Source organism: Cygnus atratus, chromosome 3 (assembly GCF_013377495.2).
Source record: "Cygnus atratus isolate AKBS03 ecotype Queensland, Australia chromosome 3, CAtr_DNAZoo_HiC_assembly, whole genome shotgun sequence".
NCBI lineage: Eukaryota > Metazoa > Chordata > Aves > Anseriformes > Anatidae > Cygnus > Cygnus atratus.
The window spans coordinates 1420827-1434513 of NC_066364.1; the positions used below are offsets into that span (position 1 = coordinate 1420827).

The 13687-nt window shown below is 56.0% G+C and overlaps 1 protein-coding gene across 3 annotated transcripts in view; it reads left to right on the forward strand.

Moving 5' to 3' along the window:
• Positions 1 to 13569, forward strand: part of OTOF (otoferlin) — a 76607-nt gene extending 63038 nt beyond the window's left edge. For 2 of the 3 annotated variants that reach the window (XM_035563601.1, XM_035563602.1), the window contains 19 exons: positions 591 to 752; positions 1023 to 1185; positions 2106 to 2176; positions 3297 to 3326; positions 3916 to 4068; positions 4442 to 4508; positions 6016 to 6140; positions 6260 to 6394; positions 7092 to 7229; positions 7484 to 7611; positions 8085 to 8255; positions 8756 to 8916; positions 9718 to 9860; positions 10336 to 10424; positions 10661 to 10759; positions 11401 to 11642; positions 12482 to 12660; positions 12824 to 12924; positions 13389 to 13569. In XM_035563601.1, the coding sequence (XP_035419494.1) occupies positions 591 to 752; positions 1023 to 1185; positions 2106 to 2176; positions 3297 to 3326; positions 3916 to 4068; positions 4442 to 4508; positions 6016 to 6140; positions 6260 to 6394; positions 7092 to 7229; positions 7484 to 7611; positions 8085 to 8255; positions 8756 to 8916; positions 9718 to 9860; positions 10336 to 10424; positions 10661 to 10759; positions 11401 to 11642; positions 12482 to 12660; positions 12824 to 12924; positions 13389 to 13569 (2538 nt within the window). Of the gene's footprint in view, positions 1 to 590; positions 753 to 1022; positions 1186 to 2045; positions 2177 to 3296; positions 3327 to 3915; positions 4069 to 4441; positions 4509 to 6015; positions 6141 to 6259; positions 6395 to 7091; positions 7230 to 7483; positions 7612 to 8084; positions 8256 to 8755; positions 8917 to 9717; positions 9861 to 10335; positions 10425 to 10660; positions 10760 to 11400; positions 11643 to 12481; positions 12661 to 12823; positions 12925 to 13388 lie in introns of all 3 variants that reach the window. The other variant, XM_035563600.1, reaches the window with a different exon arrangement.
• Positions 13570 to 13687: the final 118 nt, after the last annotated feature.

The window sequence follows — 13687 nt, forward strand, 5'->3', positions numbered from 1 at the left end:
AGCACCAGATTTTAATGTTCAGCAGCAAGGCGGATACACAGCAAAAGCTGCTGTGTTGTCATGGCCTTGGCCGGGTCACGCTGTGAGTGCTGCTTCTGATGGGTTGTGTAGGGCAGGAGAGCCTGTCCGTGGGTTTTTGGAGGTCAGGGGGGATCACTGGTGGGTAGCTGGACACCAAGTCTAGATGTCTGCACTGCAGGGATCTGTCTGTAGTGGCTGCACGGGGAGCTAGGCTGCAGCCACCCTAACAGAGCAGACGACTGGGTCACCCCTTGCTTAAATATGGGCACCACAGCGAGCCTAGAGCCTGTGGTAAAGGGCACATGGGCTTGGCCATCAGCGTCCCTCTCCCTTGGCTGCCTTGTTAGACAGTGGAGATGGAGGCAATACAGCCCGAGATGTTCTGTGCACAATTCATCCATGGGTACGAGTGTCTCTGCTGGGCTGAGATGCTGCTGGCCAGGACTCTAAAGGGATCCATCCCATTTCCCAGTCTCAGACACTCCCAGGGGATGTGCAGAACCAATTCCTTTGGCCTCCAAGCTGAGGGCAGCCCTCTCATGTTCATGCCTTGCCTCCTCCTCTCCTAGATCTTGTTCTGGGGGCTCAGGGACCTGAAGAGAGTGAACCTGGCGCAGGTGGACCGGCCCCGGGTGGACATTGAGTGCGCTGGGAAGGGGGTGCAGTCTGCCCTCATCCAGAACTACAAGAAAAACCCCAACTTCAGCACTTTGGTCAAGTCGTTCGAAGTGGTGAGTGTTTCCCCCGGGGTCCTCAGCCGAAACCCAGCCTTTCTGAAACCCAAACCGGAGCTCCCAAACCCTTGCTTCAAGCTCCCCTGCAACAACAGAGGACTTGAGCTCCATCACAGCCAGCGGGGGGCTTTTTCTGCAGGCTCCCAAGCCCTGCTCTGCTGAGCTGCTCTAAACCATCCCTGCTTTAGTCCCTGCTGGTGTCCACCAAAGTGAACATCCCACAGCCAACATCCATCCCTTGCTAACCAGCCCCCCTCTGCTCCCCAGGACCTCCCAGAGAACGAGCTGCTCCACCCGCCCCTGAACATCAGGGTGGTGGACTGCCGGGCCTTCGGGCGCTACACCCTGGTGGGCTCCCACGCCGTCAGCTCCCTCCGAAAGTTCATCTACCGCCCGCCAGACAAGAAGGCCCAGCACTGGAACATGACGGGTAACCAGGAGCATGGTTGCGGACAACGGAGGGGCGCGGACTAAGAGGGAGATGAGATGTTTCCTCACCTTGGTGAAGGGAGCTGTGCTGCAGGGATGGGGACAACGGGGTGGGAAGCTGCAGGGTGTAAGGCCCCGAGTCCCCTCTGAGTTTTTCATCTGTGGATCTCACTGCAGTAACTGCATGCTCCCCCGACACCTGTAAGACAAGGAAGGCTGGTTCACCTCTAACCTCTCTGCATCTTCATGAGCCCACACTCTCCCTAAGCCTGGGAGGTGGACTTGCCATGCTCTCTGCCTGCTGCCATTATTTGGGTAAAACTGGAAAGCTACAGATGGGGGCCACCCTCCGAATCCCAACCTCCATTCTCTATCAGCCCTGGGGAATTCTCCACGGCAAAACCACCACAAGTTACTGTCCCTGCACCCAGCCCAGCAGCCTGGGGCTTGGTGATCCGCTGGAATCGCTCCCCTTCTCAAAGCACTTGCTGGAGGTGGGGGCACTCCTGGCTGGGCAGAGACGGGAGGTCTGGGGGGTTTGCTGGGGTCTGTCCCTGCCTCCAGACACAGATCTGGAGCTGTGTTGCATCTGTGTGCTGCTACTTTCAGGGCAATCTCTTCTCCTTGTCTTTTCTCTTTGGGAGGCTGGGCAGGTGCCTTTCTCACCATCTCTTTTCCTTTGCTATGGGAATTTTTTTTTCATGCTGTAAGGGGCTGTGCTCGTCTTCCCTGCTCTTCTTCTCTGAGCAAGGTGGCCACACATCACTCCAGCATGAATCTTGCGGGATCTCACCTGAGCTCTCAGTTTCTTCTCTACACTGTCCTTCTCCTTTGTTCTCTCTTTCTCTGTCCCCTGTCCAGCTAAACATCTCAAAGGCTACCTGGCAATGGCCAACGGGGCCCCTCGCTCTCGCCCCACAGGGGAGATCATTGTCAACATGGAGCCTGAGGTTCCCATCAAGAAGATGGAGACAATGGTGAAGCTGGAAGCAGTGAGTATCCGTGTGTCAGCGCCACGTTAGCATCCCTCTCCTCACTGAGTTGCCAATCCCACCCAACGGAGGGCCACCTTGTCCTGCTGAACATGGGGCCGGGCTGACTCCCGGAATGAAGGGCCTTGGGGTTATCAGCAGTCCTACAAAGCAGCCCCTTTCTGTCCTGGCTGGGCTCAGCTGGACTATCCCGGGCTAAGCAAATCAGGCAGCTCGAAGTTTTCCTTCAAAAACAGCCAGATGGGAACGAGCACCCGTGAGCACAACCCTGTCCCTCTCTGTGACCAGCGGTGGATAGGCAATGTGTCCCCGAGGCACCAGGCTTTGTGCACAGCCTGAATGTACCTGTGCTCATTTTCTTGTCCAGAATGGGAATTTCTGCTCCTTCTTATACCCTTCTGCACCAGAGCTTCATCCACGAAAAGAAAGAAGTTTCTTTTTGCAGGGGGCCTTTTGCAGCAACAAACACAAACAGATGAGCAGAACACACATGTGCCTGCAGGCACGCTGTGGGCTCCAGATGTGCATGGCCCCTCACACGTGCACTTTTACAGAAAGGCTATGGCACACACGTGCCTTACAAGCACACGTACAGGTGCACACGTGCACACACCCCAAAGTCCCTGGTGCATTTACACGTGCACCTGTATGCAGAGTTTCCAGCACCTGCACAAGAAGCTGTATCATGTACATCTCACACAGCTTCACACAAGGGGAGCAACTGCACATATGAGCACATCTGGAAAGCCCCAGCAGCCTACCACAGTAGCCTGCAAACCTCCCTGGCTGGGCAGGAAAGCTCCAAGAGAGCAGAGAGGAGTTATCCGTGCTGAAAGCCAGGGTACGTCTCCAGAGCCAGGCTCTCATTTTGTGGGACTTTCCCTTGGAATCCCAGAGAGATGTGTCCCCCGGGTTTGGCATCTCACAGCATTCGTTTCCCGTGTACGAGCAGCGTGCCCAGCCAGGGCTCTTCATTCAAGGCTTGTGGTTCCTTCAGCCCTGGCGAGCGGTCTGCGACTCCTCCGGCTCACCGTGCACGCGTGTGCCTGTGTGTGCTTGTACTCGGCTGTGCTGCTAACCTGCTCTCCCTCTCCCTGTTCCCTTCCACCCCGGGCGGCAGAACTCCGACGCGGTGGTGAAGGTGGACGTGGTAAGTGATGGAGCTGCTCTTCACCCCTGCTCCCAACCCTCCGTGCCCCCTCTTGCCCTTCTGTGTGGCTGTCAAAGGGGACCAGCACCCCTTCGTCTCAAGGCAGAGACAGAACAGCGCTGGTCCCTGCAGATTGGGAAGCACTTCTGGACCTGCACTTCCCAGCCCTGCTGTGTCAGGAGCAGCAGGGCAGCGTCCTGGGAGGGGGATGCTGGTTGCTGCCAGCACAGCCAGACACCAGCTCCAAAAAGGACTTGTGGTACCTCTAGGTGGATGCAGGGCACTTTCCTGGGCTAAGAGAGGATTGCTGCCGTGTACAGTGCGGGTGCTGTAGCCTAGAAAATGCATTGATGATAGGGATAGACAGGAGGGGATGTCTTAGGACTCTGACACTGTGTCTTGCTGGAGCCCTGGGCACCTTGCTGCTCCATGCCTGTGGCTGTAAAAGGGGGAAAGAGCTAAAGAGGCCACCCAGCCAGGAGGGCTCTGCCTTCTCAGGTGCTTTACCCGCCTCCTTTGCACATCAAGAGACATTTTGTTTTCATCTGATCCCTCTCCTTCTCTGTCTTTGCTTCCCTCGTCCCTGCAGTCTGAGGAAGAGAAGGAGAAAAAGAAAAAGAAGAAGAAAGGAGGAGGAGGAGGAGGAGGAGGAGGAGGAGAGGAAGTGGAAGAGGAGGAGCCGGACGAGAGCATGCTGGACTGGTGGTCCAAGTATTTTGCTTCAATTGAGACTATGAAGGAGGTGGGTGCAGAGCAGGGGGGTGAGACACGTAAGGTAGAATAGGAAAACCTTCTTGTCTCCTGTAGGCAAGGTCTCAGCTCTCTCCAGCTATTTCCAAAGGCTTGGGGCTGTGCTGCTTTCCTTGCTAGCCTGCTGGCAAGGCTTTTACCTGGCAGAACTGAGCAGGCTTCCCCTTCCTTGGGTGCACTTGGGGTGCCTGGCTTGCAGGCAGACACGGTTCTTTCAGAGCTCGAGGCTTCATCTCTCCAGCACTGCCAGACCCCAGCTCCCTGCTTGGACAGCTGGAGAGCTGCGACCCCCAGGCAGCCACTTCTAGCGAGCACAAGGACCTCGACACAGTCACCCACTCCTTGCTCACTTCTTTCCTTCCCAGCAACTCCGGCAGCAGGAAGCGGCCGCAGCAGAAGCAGAGGAGAAGGAAGAAATGGAGATTGCAGAAGGTGAGCAGAGGGGGAGCGGGGCCACCAGGGAAAGGACCGGGGCTCCTCTCGGTGCTCGGGCACCCCTTTTGGTGCATGCAGTTGTTCCTCTGCCGCATCAGGTGCTCCCAGCATGTACAGCCCAAAGCAGGATCGATTTTTGTGACTGCGGACGTGGCATGGGCAGTGCTGGGCTGACACGGCTGGGGTGCAGAGCCTGGGACTGTGGCAGCCTCCAGCCCATCCCTGCCGGGAGGAAGGCTGCAGGGGAGCAATGCGGGGTGCTGGCTGGGGGCTGTGCTGTTGTCCCAGGGCATTTTTGTGCAATCACCAGTTCCTATGTCATTGGAAGTGTTGCTTTGGCCATGCAGACGTTTTAGCTTCTACTAAGCGTGCCAAGGAGTAGGTGCTTCTAGATCGCCTTCATGGGGTTTTCCATCCTCATTCTGCAGGAAGCTTTAAAGAAAGAAAACTTGTTTTGCCCCAGCTTTTCAAGGGAAGGTTCAGCCAGACAAAAGGTCTGGAGTTCCTCTAACCTGACTGCTTTTACCTGTGTGTAGAGGCATCCTGGTCTGCTCTCCCTGCCTAGCACAGGCAGAAGAAAAACGTGAGCTTCTAGTGCCAGATCTCTGACCCCTTTTCAGTACTGTGTTGCAATAGGATAAATTGTGCCCTAAATGCATCTGTCTCTGAAGGAAATCGGGGGGGGGGGGGGGGGGGGGGGTGTAGCTCCTACAGGGGCATTGCAGGTGTCTAAAGTTGACTGAAACAAAATTTATAACACAAGTGATATGGGCCAAGAATACCAATGAGTTGGGCTGTATGGGCCAGGGGTGACCTTGTCCATTTGCAGCCCCTTGCCAGTCCCTCCAGCAGGGCTGGGAAGGGTCTCCCTGACGACTTTCACTCATCTTCTCCATATGTCCCACATTCACACGACGGAAGGTTGTTGTCTTGCCTGGGTAATGCAAAATTTCTTGGCTAAGATGACTCCAAGCATACTTGGAGATGACTCTGAGCAGCTTCTTCCTGGGCTTGCTGTCATGGCGGGGCTGCTGGGGGGTGTCACGAGTCCCACATAACTCTTGTCCTGTCTTCTGAGCAGAATCCATTTCCCCTTGGCACTCCCATTCCTTCCTCCTTTCCTTTCCACACCAAGTCCTTGTGGTCGTCTGTCTGTCCCCATCTGCACTGCCCAGCAGTCATGAAAGCTGGCGGATCGAGGCAGTGAGGGATGGGGACTGTGAGGGCTGGCAGAATGGTCCGGCATTGCCTGGGCTCCTGGAAATGCTTTGAGCTGGGCAGCGATGGCCAGGCTCAGGGAAAGACAGGAGAGGGCTTGAAAGGTTGCTCCAGGGCTGGGCTGGGAGCTGCAGGCAGTCACAGCTGTCAGCTTTCATGTTCCTTCTGTTTTAAGGACTTTGATCAAGTCCCCCCTTCCCTGTCTTCCCCCCTCATTTCCATCTCCTCCATCCCCGCTGCTTCCCCTCGGCCTCAGAAATCAAACCTGATGACTCTTCCATGAAAGGCTTCAAGGGCCAGGCAAAGAACAAGGAGAAGTCCAAGGCACCCAAAGATGACAAGAAGAAGAAGCAGCAGTCGGCCCCTGAGCTTCCTGAGAAGAAGAACAAGCAGAAGATCGAAGAGCTGAAGGTGTGTGTGTCAGCTTGCGAGGAGGAGGCTCTGCCTGCTCAACAGAAGCAGGATGGGAGTCAGTCCCAGCTATCTGGAGCCTGTTTTTTTATCTGATTCCCCTCCTTTCCATCATCTAGGTCTTCAACAAAGAGCTGGAAGCAGAGTTTGATAACTTTGAGGACTGGCTGCACACCTTCAACCTGCTCCGCGGGAAGATTGGGGACAACGACGACAACGCAACAGAAGAGGAGCGGATAGTGGGGAGGTTCAAAGTGAGTTTGGTTGCTGAGTTAAACCAAGACTAGGGCAGCCCTTGCCTACAGGCTTCTCTCCTGAAGGTGCTTTAGCAGGAATAGAAATAGAAAGCGATTTGCCTTGACCCAGCCACAGCACCTTGCAGGGAAGGAAAGCCTCCAAGGGCAGCCCCAGGAATCAGATGGCTCCAGGTAGAGCATCCACAGAGGGGATGATCTGCAGGCAAACAGATGTTTCACAGTTCTTGAAGAAGGCCAAGGGAAAAGCAGATCCTCTTTGCTGGCCACTGGAGAAATAAGTCTTGCCCCGGGTTTTCTCTGAGAACCCTTTCTCACCAGTAGTGCTCACCTGGACTCACTGGCACCAGCGCCAGCCCCCAGGCAATGCAGGAGCACCTCTGCCAGCTGTAAGATTCTTGGACAAGTGGAGCTGCTTTTGGAGGTTGTGAGCCTGGCAGATTAAGCCAATTAATGCCAATTTAGCTCTTTGCTTGTGTCTAAGTGATGTAAAGAGCGTGGCTGCCTCCTCCAGCTGCTCTGGCCCAGGACTGCCCCTGCCCAGCACAGGATCCCAGCTCGGTGCCAAGGCTGTTGTCCCAATGTCACTTTTACTCTTGGAAATCCCTGCCCATGCACTCTGCTAGTCTGATTCCTTGGCAAGCCCCTTTCCCGGGGCAGCAGGACTCTGATCAGGCTGTGCACTCCATCCCTCCAGGGCTCCATGTGTGTCTACAAAGTGCCTCTCCCCGATGATATCACCAAGGAGGCAGGATACGACCCCAACTTTGGCATGTTCCAGGGGATCCCCAGCAACGACCCCATCAATGTGCTGGTCCGAGTCTACATTGTGCGGGTGAGCGTAACTGCATGGTGTGGCAAAGTGTGATCCTGTGCTCCCTTCCACAGCTCAAACCCACAAACTGGTCCAGCATGCAGCAGGACTTCTCACCAGTTTAATCCAAGTGACTCAGCTGAGAGGGACCAAAGAGCTCAGCCACGTGGCTATGGCTGGGAAGGGACTGCTGGTTTCAGGGACCAAGACCGGGGCCATTCCTGATTTGATCTCTAGCACGGATGGAGCTGATATCTCTCGTTTCTCCCCCCTAGGCCACGGACCTGCACCCAGCTGACATCAACGGGAAAGCTGACCCCTACATTGCCATCAAGCTGGGGAAGACAGACATCAAAGACAAGGAGAACTACATCTCCAAGCAGTTGAACCCTGTCTTTGGAAAGTGAGTTGCCCAAGCTCTGCTACCTGTTTGCACCCGGAAGGGGTGAGCTAAGCCTGAGCCAAGCTTGACAGCCCTTGGACCTGCACCCTGTTCATCCCACAGCTGTTTGGGGTTCAGAAGATGGGACTCATCACAATGAACTTTCCTTACGAGCAGCGTAGGCACCCTCATTTAAGCCATTTCTCCTTTAGCAGGAGTATGGTCAATACAATAAAGGATGTTTAGATGTCCATATCTGATCACAATTAAGTATCTGCTGTAGGAAACATGAGGCCTGAACTCCAGTGAGAGGATTGCCTGGCTCCCCAGTGACACAAACTTAGTTTCAGGGCTGTTGAGGCACCCAGGCCAAGCAATGACCATGTGCCACCTCCTGCCTAGGGACAGACCCACCTCACTCACGGGTGGCTTTGAGCAGCAGCCAGGTACTTCAGCTTGTTCTCTTTCTCTTCATCTGCTTTCCCCTGGCCTAGATCCTTTGACATTGAGGCCACCTTCCCCATGGAGTCCATGCTGACGGTGGCAGTGTACGACTGGGACCTGGTGGGGACAGATGACCTCATTGGGGAGACCAAGATCGACCTGGAGAACCGCTACTACAGCAAGCACCGAGCTACGTGTGGGGTGTCACAGACTTACTCCATGTACGAACACAGCTTTCCCTGCCCGGTCTCCTGCCTGGACCCATGTCTGTCTCGTCTTCCACACCAAGCCTAGGTTTCCTGCAGAAATCTCCCTCTTCCATTGGCTTCTGATGGGGAAGTCTGTGCTGTACCTTTACTCTTAATGGGGTTTAGGATCAAAAGAGATGGGCAATGGCAACAGAAGGGGCTGAGGGGCACTGGTGGGGCTCAGTAGATGGGTGAGCAAAGGAACAAAGCTGAGCTTCAAAGTCAAGTAGGGTGCACTGGGGTCTGAGTTAGCACAAAGTAAAGGGATTGGGGTGGAAAGGTGCTAGCAAAGGGTAGAGATTGGGGTGCAGAGGGACCTCGTCTGCTCTGAGGCTTCACATTTGGAGCCTCAGATCCTTCCCCCGTGAATGCTGGATGCTTCATGGCAGGAATATTTACCTCACTGGGGAGCAAAATGGCTTTTTCCTTCAGGTCTTGCTACTACCTCACTGACCTTGCGCTCCTATTTGCAGACACGGGTATAATGTGTGGCGTGACCCCATGAAGCCCTCACAAATCCTGTCCAAGCTGTGCAAAGAGGGCAAGGTGGATGGGCCGCACTTCGGGCCAGGAGGAAGAGTGAAAGTGGCCAACAGGGTCTTCACCGGCCCCACAGAGATCGAGGATGAAAACGGTACCTGCCCCGTGGGGTGAGGGTTGGGGGGAGCAGGGCTCTGGGCGTCTCTTCATCATCCAGGGCTGGAGACAGCTCCAGTGGCCCCATCACCTGAAGCAGCACAGCAATCATTCCCCATCCACCACCTTGCCCAGACCCTGCAGTATGTGGCCTGCCAGCGTCTTACAGACCACCCAGGCACGTGGGTTGCTGTCAGAGTCACCCACAGGTGTCCGCAGCATGGCCAAAAGCTGCCTTCAGAAACCTCCTCCTGGTATGCCTGAGGAGCAATGAAAACAGCCCACCCCGGCCCTTCCAGGGCTTAGGAAGCCACGCGCTATGTAGTTGAATCCTCAAAGGTTGTGTCCCAGCACACCCATGTGCTCAAGAAAGATGAAGGCAGGCCAGGAGGGGTGCGGAGGAGGAGAACATGGTCAATGGACATGGAGCTCGTTTAGCCTGGGAAAAAGCAGACTGGCTGGGGACCACCTTCCGTGAATGGTTCGGGTTAGAGAGAGGAGAAAGAGAAGAGTTAGGAAATGTTGGCTCAAGGACAAGGTGGGCACAAGGCAATGGAGAGGAGTAGCTACTCGGCAGTACTGCTCCTTGGAGCAGGGAGGAGCTGGAAGAGGAATCCAAGGGGAGTGTGTGTGCATGGGCACATCCCTGGGGAAGGTGCTGTGGCTAGAGGTTTGCAAGCCCAGTTGGGATGCCAGGAAGAGCCGGGGTCCTTCTTGGAGCAGGGGAAGAGGGTTTTTTGCTGTCCTTGGTGTCCTTCTGCCCAGACCTCCACGCTCAGCCCTCCCTTTGCCCTCGCAGGTCAGAAGAAGCAGACCGACGAACACCTGGCCCTGACTGTGCTGCGCCACTGGGAGGACATCCCACGGGCAGGCTGCAAGCTGGTCCCCGAGCACGTGGAGACGCGCCCGCTGCTGAACCCCGACAAGCCGGGCATCGAGCAGGTCCTGGCGGCCCCGGGGCAGCGGGGACACAGCCTGTAGCGTGCAGGGACCTCAGCTGGGCACACCAGCCTTGTTGTGGTCAGTGGAGGGGATGGAGGCACCCTCCGACCAGCAGCACTCGGGCACCAACAGCCCTTAGCACCCTCCTGGTGACCCCAACAGACTGAATCTCCAGTGCCTCTCCCTCTCCTGCCTTCATCCACTTCATACCCCCAAGTCTCTGGGTCCTCTGGATCCACCATGTCCGTGCACATTGGCACCACACCATGCCAGGAGGGTGGGCAAGGACTCCTGGCACAGGGCAGCCCTGTCCCACCCCACATCTGGCAGGGTTCGGTGTGGTGCTGCAGCCCCTGCCCCACATCTGGCACAGCCAGACTGATGTTGAAGGGCAGGAGGAGCTGGGGGGGAATGCTACGGTGTCTGGGAGCGAGGAGGGACCCGGGGAGCTGACTGCACCTCTCCAACCCTGCAGGGCCGCCTGGAGATGTGGGTGGACATGTTCCCCATGGATATGCCAGCGCCTGGCCCTGCCACCGATATTTCCCCCAGGAAACCAAAGAAGTAAGGAAATCTCCCAAATCTGTTGGGAAAACCCAAGGCTGGGGGGGAGCCCCGCTTCTCCCTGCTCTGCTGCTGCTCCACAGCCCAGCCCTCTGCCTGGGCACCCCAACCACGCTGACGTTTCCAGACATCCCAAGACTGGAAGCACCAGGTGGTGTCTTCCCCTTCCAGAGGGTTCCCCTTTCTCCTGCCCCTTCCCCACCACCTCCCCTCCGTGTTTCCCTCCCTCCTGCCAGATACGAGCTCCGAGTGATAGTGTGGAACACAGACGAGGTCATCCTGGAGGACGACGACTACTTCACGGGCGAGAAATCCAGCGACATTTTTGTCCGGGGGTAGGTACAGCATGGTCAGCCCGTGCCACCCCCTCTGCTTCAACCTGGGGGGTGCTGGTGCTTGGGGGGACCCCAGGGTGGGTTTTGGGGGAGCTGTGGGTGTGGGGTCAGTGAGCATCAACACTGCTGTTGTCTTCCGTGCTGTCTCTGCCCTTCCACCTCCATCTCTGCCTGTGTGACCTCCGTGCGTGCCTGGCCCGGCCACCCAGCTTGGAGCTGTGGGTTATTATCTGGCCAAGCTGGGCTCCTCAGGTCCCTTTGCTGGAGGCTGGGTCAGCAGAGACAACCCCACCCCAAAGCAGACTGCATCAGACCCTAAATCCTTACAAGGGGCTCAAATAAATGTAAAATAAGGAGTCCATGGACACCTGCGGTCAGTGGAGGTCAGACTAGAGGGTTTCTTGCCCTCAAACCCCACTGGTATCTCTAGGACCTTGTGCCCCATGCCCATGCTGCCCCTTGGAGAGGTTGCTGCAGTGCTTCAAGCAGCCCCAGGCCAAAGCTTATGGCTCTAGGTCCTTCCAGTCCGTCCATGCCTTGCTGGCCTGGAGACGTCCCGGCTGCACGTGCAGGATGTCCCCTTGCCCTCTGCTCCCTGCTGTTAGGGCACGCCACCCCTGTCACCCCTCTGGGCCCTGCAGGTGGCTGAAGGGCCAGCAGGAGGACAAGCAGGACACGGACGTCCATTACCACTCGCTGACTGGTGAAGGCAACTTCAACTGGCGCTACATCTTCCCCTTCGACTACCTGATGGCAGAGGAGAAGATTGTCATCTCCAAGAAGGAGTCCATGTTCTCCTGGGACGAGACCGAGTACAAGATCCCGGCCCGGCTCACCCTGCAGGTGTGGGACGCCGACCACTTCTCAGCCGATGATTTCCTCGGTAAGAAGGGGCTCAACTGGGGCAATGGGGTGGCCGGCGGGGGTCCTTCAGCGGCTGGAGGAGCAGGGGTGATGTGGGGAGAGATGACACCAAGATGGGAACGGAGCCTGAGAGGGCAGCCCTGGTCCTCAAGCCCAAATATCCTGCAAGCCCCTGTGAGAAACAATCTGCAGCCAATAACACCGGATCTCAGTGAAGGAGCATTTTTATTCGTGATTGCCATGGCGGGCGTCCTGCAAGCAGGAGTGCACAGCAAAAGTATATCATAACCTTACATTCCCTATCACCCGACGCTTGATTCCTCCCATTTCCTTGTTGGCTGAGTACTACAGGTTCACAACCTACTCCACACCTTTCTATACCATATATATACAATTTTGTTTGACCAACCACTAACTTCTCCTTTTCCTCTTTTTTTTCCTTCTTCTCTCATGACTAGGGGGCCCGTGATTTTTGTTTTTACTGATTTCACACTGCTCATCTTGTTTTTCTTAGCTATCCTCCTTATTTTGGGGCAGTGGGACCTTCTGCTGTCCTCTTTTGTGCGTAACATACTCCCCACTGTTATGCCATTGCTATGCCTGCACAATCACTTTCAAATATGCAACATTAGTGGAATTTTACACTGCAAAAACACAACTTTAATTCTCACACCCCTTTAGGTATAAGAGCAGGTAGAATGAGAGCCTTTATTTCCACTGCTGCTGTTCAAAGGCTGTTCCCATAGCAAAGATGTCAGCTTTTTAGTTCCCCAAAAAAAAGTTTTCCAGGACTGTCTCTAGACAAGGTCTCTCATTTCGGGTCTGCCAACATCTTTGCTTCCCATCATCTCCCGCCAGGGGCCATCGAGCTGGACCTGAACCGCTTCCCCCGGGGAGCCAAGACGTCAAAGCAGTGCAGCCTGGAGATGGTGACAAACGAGGCGGAGCTGCCCATGGTCTCAATCTTCAAGCAGAAGAGGGTGAAAGGCTGGTGGCCGTTTGTGGCCAGGGATGAGAATGATGAGCTGGAGGTCACCGTAAGGATGGGGAGAAGGGGGTGATTTTCTGTCGTGGGGATTGTGCTCTTTGCAGAACACCCCCTACAGCCAATTCTGCTCCCTCAGGCCCCCTCTGTTCCTATGTCTTGGGGGGGCAGGTGGGGAGCATTGCCTTGGGCTCAGCAGACCTCTCTCTGTGCAGGGGAAAGTTGAGGCTGAACTACACCTCTTGACTGCAGAGGAGGCAGAGAAATCCCCCGCTGGGCTGGCTCGCAATGAGCCTGACCCGCTGGAAAAACCCAAGTAAGTAGGAAAGCCCTCTCCCCAGCAGATACCTGGGCTTGTAGGAGATGCTGTTGGGTGGTCCCATGGGGAGGCATACATGGGGAGGTGAAGAAGGCTTACACCTCAGGGGATGTAGAAATGAGAACTATGGGCAGAGCCATCTCCTGTGGTTCCCACCATTGCCCACTGTTCACTGCCCTGTTCTGTTCCTCTCTTCATCTTCTCCCTCCCTTCTTGCCTCCATCCCCTTTTCCTGGCCTCCCACCTCCTGCCCTCTGGTCCTGATGCCCAGGACATCAACTTCACCTGACTCCCTCACACTCCTGCATCACTCTCTCTGGCACACATCCTGCTGACTCCCCTTGCAAAATAGCCCAAGGAAGGGGGTCCCAGGGCCTCCCTTTGCCCACTGTGGCCCTAGCTGCGCTGCCTGCCCTCCCCATGGCCATGGCATTCATGACAGGCGTTTCCTTCCCTGGCAGCCGCCCAGACACGTCTTTCATCTGGTTCCTCAACCCGCTCAAGTCCATCAAATACCTCATCTGTACCCGCTACAAGTGGCTCATCATCAAAATTGTGCTGGCCCTCTTGCTCCTCATCATGGTGGCCCTCTTCCTCTACAGCATGCCAGGCTACATGGTCAAGAAGCTCCTGGGAGCATGAAGCATGGGGGCAGCCAGTCCCCAGCCCAGCACCACCACCTGCCCCAACCCCATGCCCTTCTCCTGCCCGCAGCCTCGCAGCAGCCTCGGGGGACATCTCACTGCTGCTGGCCCTCCTC